The sequence below is a fragment of the Arachis ipaensis genome, chromosome B05 (genome assembly GCF_000816755.2).
Source record: "Arachis ipaensis cultivar K30076 chromosome B05, Araip1.1, whole genome shotgun sequence".
Taxonomy (NCBI): Eukaryota; Viridiplantae; Streptophyta; class Magnoliopsida; order Fabales; family Fabaceae; genus Arachis; species Arachis ipaensis.
Genome location: NC_029789.2, coordinates 31,288,135 through 31,293,795, shown reverse-complemented (window position 1 = coordinate 31,293,795; position 5,661 = coordinate 31,288,135). Strand labels below are relative to the sequence as shown.

Here is a 5,661-nt window from a genome sequence, read left to right as displayed (position 1 = left end):
TTGAAGCCTTAGAGGCAGAGTGTCTGCACCAATTTGGGGTCGCACCGAGAAAGTCGGATTGTAGAGGAAGCTGTATTAAACTGACGTGGCTACGGGATTTAAAAGAACAGTTACAGTTGACTGATGAAAATAGTATATAGGTGTACGTTAAGTGCCACATTATGTTGTTGATCGGTACGATCTTGTTTGGAGACAAGTCTGGGGCATCTGTTCCTGGAAGTTTCTGCCTCTGCTTAGTGATTTTGCTAGTATCGGACAGTACAATTGGGGATCAGCATGCCTAGCACACCTGTATAGGGCATTATGCAGGATATCACGTTTTGACTGTAAGGAAATCGATGGTCCGTTAACACTTCTGCTCTGTTGGGCTTGGATTCGCCTACCATATCTAGCACCGGTTCCTAGGGAACCCCGCAGTTTTCCGCTTGTAAACAGGTAACGTTATCTTACATTTACCTGGTATCTTCATATTTAGAATCGAATTGTGTTAATGAGATAAGTCATATTAGGTGGCGTAACTGGGAGCGTGGAGACCGAGTCTATAGATATCTTAAGCTTGCTCATTTTAGGAAGGCCCTGGATGATCTTCAGGAAGGCCAGGTGTGTTTTCATTAACGTAGTATTTGGTTCAGGTTTAGTGATATAGTTATTTGGATTGTAATAATTTGTTTGCTTTATTGTTACCAGTTTTTATGGGTTGCATATTCTGTTGATCGTGTTGATCCAGACATAATTCTTGCAGACATCTACATGCACTCGGTTGTTTGGAGTGCAACGGTGCCGTTGGTATCTTTTGAATGTATTGAATGGCATGCTACCGACAGGTTTAGACACAGTTCGATTTCGTTCAAGGAGTTCCTCATGAGGAACAGAATCTAGACAGGGCACACAGAGAAGTCTTGACTGGTCCTAAGAATATCAACTGGGCCACAGCCACGACTCATTCATTTTGGGTGATGCAGTGGACAAACAAGTATAATCACGTGCTTACTGAGCTTCCCATAGCTCCGCAGCATCTATTAGATATTTACATGTACTGGTACCGTTCAAAATATGGCAATCACTTGAACTTGTCGGATCTTGTGGTCTAAGAGGATGTTGAGGTAATTAGGTTATGGATGACGAAAATGAAGAGCATGAGCCACAGTCACTGCCACCTCCATCTCCACCTCCACAAGAACAACCTCAGTCCTCAAGCCAATATGTACCTCAGACACAGTTTACCCCGTCGTTCCCAATACATCAGCAGTATTGGAGTACACCACAGTTTGACTCAGGAGATGGAGCTTCTTTTAGCCAGTTGCTTGGGTTAATGGCTTCAGATGCCGGCCAAGCACAATATGGCCATCAAGCTGATTTCATGGCGGGTAGGCATTCGTTTGACATGAGGCATCCATGTTTCACTTCCTCGGGTGCATTTGGAGGATTCGTATCTGGTGATTCTAGTAGGAGTGACGGTGGTCGAAGAATTCTTAATAGTCAAAACCCTCACCGTGTTTCGATGACTCTGATTGAAGAAAATGCTAAGACATTTGAACATGAGACTGATGAGTATCTAGTGGATGAGCCAGATGACGAGGAAGACGAGGAGGATGAGGACAAGGACATGGAGGAGGAAGAAGATGAGGACATGGACGAGGATGAAGAATCACGTAATGATGTAGGTCCTGTTATTGCTTTACTTGTTTGGTCAATTGATTTTATCATATTCATGTATGGTATCTTGGGTAGGATTGATTATATTATATACTTGTTTGGTCAATTGATGTTATTATGTTCATGTATGGTATGTTGGTTAGGATTGATTATATTATATACTTTCATGGTCTGATTAATTGAGATGGTCTGATTATATTATATACAGCTGACGCATGTACTCCAGATGAGACAGGCAAAGGCTACAATCTCAGGATTGATCCGCGCGTCGTAGCGCTAGTCGATATACTCCGTCTGTGTTCAAAAAGGCCGCAAAGAAATGCAAAAACCTTGTGAAAGGTGTAAAGTGGGCAGCGAGAAAGTAGTTGTTGTGTAGTTAGTTTTCTTTATGTGTATCAGTTATCTTTTCCAAGTATCAGTTTCACTATTCTATGTATGAGTTAAGTTTCCTAAGTACCAACTAACTGTTGAATGTTTCAGTTGAATTTCCTAAATTTCATTAACTATTATATGTATCATTACTTTGCATGTGATGTAATACTTGGACAAGCCAATATGTTTCGAATATTGTAAAATGTATGGACATAAAGTACAATGTTTCAATTATCATAAAGTACATTGACATAAGTTATAATGTTTCAATTATCATAAAGCACATTGACATAAGTTACATCCTTTCAAATATCATATAAATCCACTGCGCATTATTGTCAGCACTTGAACCACCTCCCTGACAGCATCTACTACGACTGTGTCCCTCAGCCCCACATTGCTTACATCGCCTAGGACGACGTAGCATTCGTGTGTCCATCTCATTCAAGAAGCGCGTCATGCTGGGGCGACCTTTGGTAACGCGTCTCAGGTACGAATTCGGTACAAATCGAGGACCATTGTAAGAAGGCCATGTAGTAGGATTTCTGAGTGGCCTAAGCCTAGCTCGATAAACTCGTCTAACTTGGTCTATCTTATAAACGTCATGCACATACACTTGCCAATCTAGTCGTTGATTTGCACAACATGCAAATACATGCCGACAAGAAATCCAGTCCACCTGGAACTCACCACAGTCACATCGTTGACGACGGAGGTTGACGGTATACTCCAGTCCACTTGGCATCTCAGGCACTTGAAAGACCTCATTCTGCCTATCGAAGCAATTAACCTGGATGTTTCCTGCTGCAAGTTGATTTGCATGAATTTTAGAGGTCACAAGTTCAGAAAAACATGGCCAGCATTAATCTGAGCCTCCGCCTCGACTCTTTTCCGAGTGAACAACTCACTAAGTCTGTAGAATATTGCTTTCACAAGTGCAGTGATGGAGAGATTGCGTGCACCCTTCATGACTGAGTTGATGCATTCCACTAGATTAGTTGTCATGTGACCCCATCGGTAACCACCGTCGAATGCCAACGCATACTGTTCGTGGGGAATACGGTTTAACCAGTTAGTGTACGCCTCGCTCCGCTCTCGTAAACGCTGGTAACGCACTTCATACTCACAAACCGTCCTCGAATATCCTGCACAATATCAGATACCAAACATGAAAAAATAAGGATGACAAACGCTAGATTGGTCACAGCTATGTTAATAACGAACTTTGAATTACTTAATGTTACCTATATTGACGACAAGCTTTTGCAGGTACAGTGCCTTGAATTTCCTCAGAAAGTTCGACTCTATATGCCTGATGCAAAACATGTGGAAAGCTCTAGGAGGTGACCAAGCTCCGTTACTGCGTGCACAGCTGCATTTATGGATTCATGTCGGTCCGATATCAGTCTCACACTATCCCGAGTCACAACATGTTGACGCAGGTTAGTAAGAAAAAAGTGCCACGCATCAGAAGTCTCTCCCTCCACAATAGCAAATGCAATCAGGACTATATTGTTGTTAGCATCCTGGGAAACGGCCACTAACAGGCAACCCTTATACTTTCCGTACAAGTGAGTCCCATCCACCTGGACAATTGGCTTACAATGTCTGAATGCTCTAATGCAGGGGTAATAGCTCTAGAAGACTCGATGCAATACCCAGATATCACTTACCAAGTCATTGCCTTGATATGCAGGCATAGTCTCAAAATGGACGATAGCTGATGGCTCCTTATGACACATGACCTCAAACCATATGGGCAACGCTTCGTATGATGCTTCCCAACCTCCAAATATTTTCTCTACTGACTTTTGCTTAGCCAACCAAGCTTTCTGATAACTGACGGTGTAGTTGAACTTCGATTGCACTTCTGCAATAACTGATTTTACCTTTAACGAGGGGTCAGCCTCAACCAACGGCTTTATGGCTTCTGCAATTGTATTTGAATCCAGCTTCAAATGATCCTGAAAAATGGTTGCTCTGGTACAAGTGTGACTGCCGTTATACCTCCTTATAACCCAACAATACTTTCTGCTGATCATGCTAACTTTGATAAGCCAATTACACCCTGACCCGTACTGTGTACACTTGGCATAAAATGTCAACGGCTCCAACTCATACACACGGTAGTCTACACTTCTTCGGAGGGTATACTCTTTTCTCACCTTAATACCAGCTTCCCTAGAACTGAATTCCATCCCCACGACGAATTCACCATCTGCAACAATAGGAACTTCTGCCACGACGGCAGCCATACCATAAGTATTTAATACTGACCGAAATTAAAAATAAATCAGTACTCACAACATTAATAATTATATAAATAAACTTTACATTAGGTTATTATCTCAATCTCAATAAAATAAAAACATAAACACATTAATAAATATTGATTAATAAATACAAATTAACTAAATAACTAAAAATAAATACTAATCAGCTAAATAACTTCATAAATACTATAATAAATACTTATTAATAAACCCTAATTAACTAAATAACTAAATACATACTGGTTCCTAAATACTAATTAACTAAAAATATTATTATCTTAAACTTGACTAAATAAACACTTTTACAAATGCTAATTGAGTATATTTTCACAAGTCACTTAACTATTTGGTCTATCAATCAATATCAACTATTACAAAATTCTATTCCTTCTTATAAATATACGTAATTACGTACCTGCATTCATATAGTCCAAAAACTCCGGAGCATGCATGGCTTCCAAATCCAAAACTCGCATAAAAGATGGCTCCTCAAACGGCACTTCGTTAGCGAGTGCATTTGCCACGTCTGTCACATTCGGAGCCACAGTGCCGTCATCTTGATCTTCATCTCCGTTTGGACCAACAACTTCGTAATTACTTTCGAACTCTTCCTCACTATCACTATTGTAATCTTCCCATAAAATATTTCGGTCGGCCTCAGATTGTTCGAATTCAATGTACAACTCGATGAACGAGATTTGAGCACGACTTTCAATATACATTGAAAACATCTCTTGCATGCTCGCTTCATCCGTTATATATTTGGTCTGAAATTGAACGAATCCACCAAATAATGGTACGGGATATCTGTATAAAATACATGATATTTTTTTTGACATCTTCAAATCTATCTTCTCACAAATCACGCCTTTAAGCTCTTCAAATGAGATTGTGAAGAGAATAACATCTAACGGATCTTCACAAATAAATTTTACTCCTTCTGACGTCAGCAACAAAATCTGACCAAAATAATACACTTTCAAAAGAACTCTATCATCCATTTCTCTCACTCACTTAAACAGAAATAGAAACTTCACTATTAATTTTTTTCAAACTCAACAAGAGAGACACCGGACCATGAGAAAGAATAAGAGACGTCAAAGAAGATGAAGAAGATTGGATCTGATCGGCTAATTACGATTTACACACCTTCATATGTATATATATACACACACAACTCAGACCCAGCGACTTGTTTAACCTAATTAAAAAAAATATATAATAATAAAATCGGATCATCCAATTTCATTAAGGGAAAATAAAAAAAATTTAATTCATGCACAACATGTAGGGTCCGATAAGCTTCATGTAATAAATTTCAGATCTTCCCTCCACGCAAAACGGACCCTCCGATTTGTTT

General features: G+C 39.8%; 2 protein-coding genes across 2 annotated transcripts; one reads left to right on the top strand and one right to left on the bottom strand.

Moving 5' to 3' along the window:
- Window positions 1,115-2,140, top strand: LOC107640449 (YTH domain-containing protein 1-like). The gene is made up of 2 exons (XM_016343969.1): window positions 1,115-1,689; window positions 2,137-2,140. Exons 1-2 carry the CDS (start codon window positions 1,115-1,117, stop codon window positions 2,138-2,140), a joined length of 579 nt encoding a protein of 192 aa, XP_016199455.1.
- Window positions 2,324-4,283, bottom strand: LOC107640450. The gene is made up of 5 exons (XM_016343970.1): window positions 3,702-4,283; window positions 3,490-3,614; window positions 3,273-3,400; window positions 2,937-3,173; window positions 2,324-2,832 (listed from the first exon to the last, which is right to left on the bottom strand). The coding sequence occupies exons 1-5, from the start codon at window positions 4,281-4,283 to the stop codon at window positions 2,324-2,326; spliced, it is 1,581 nt and encodes a 526-aa protein (XP_016199456.1).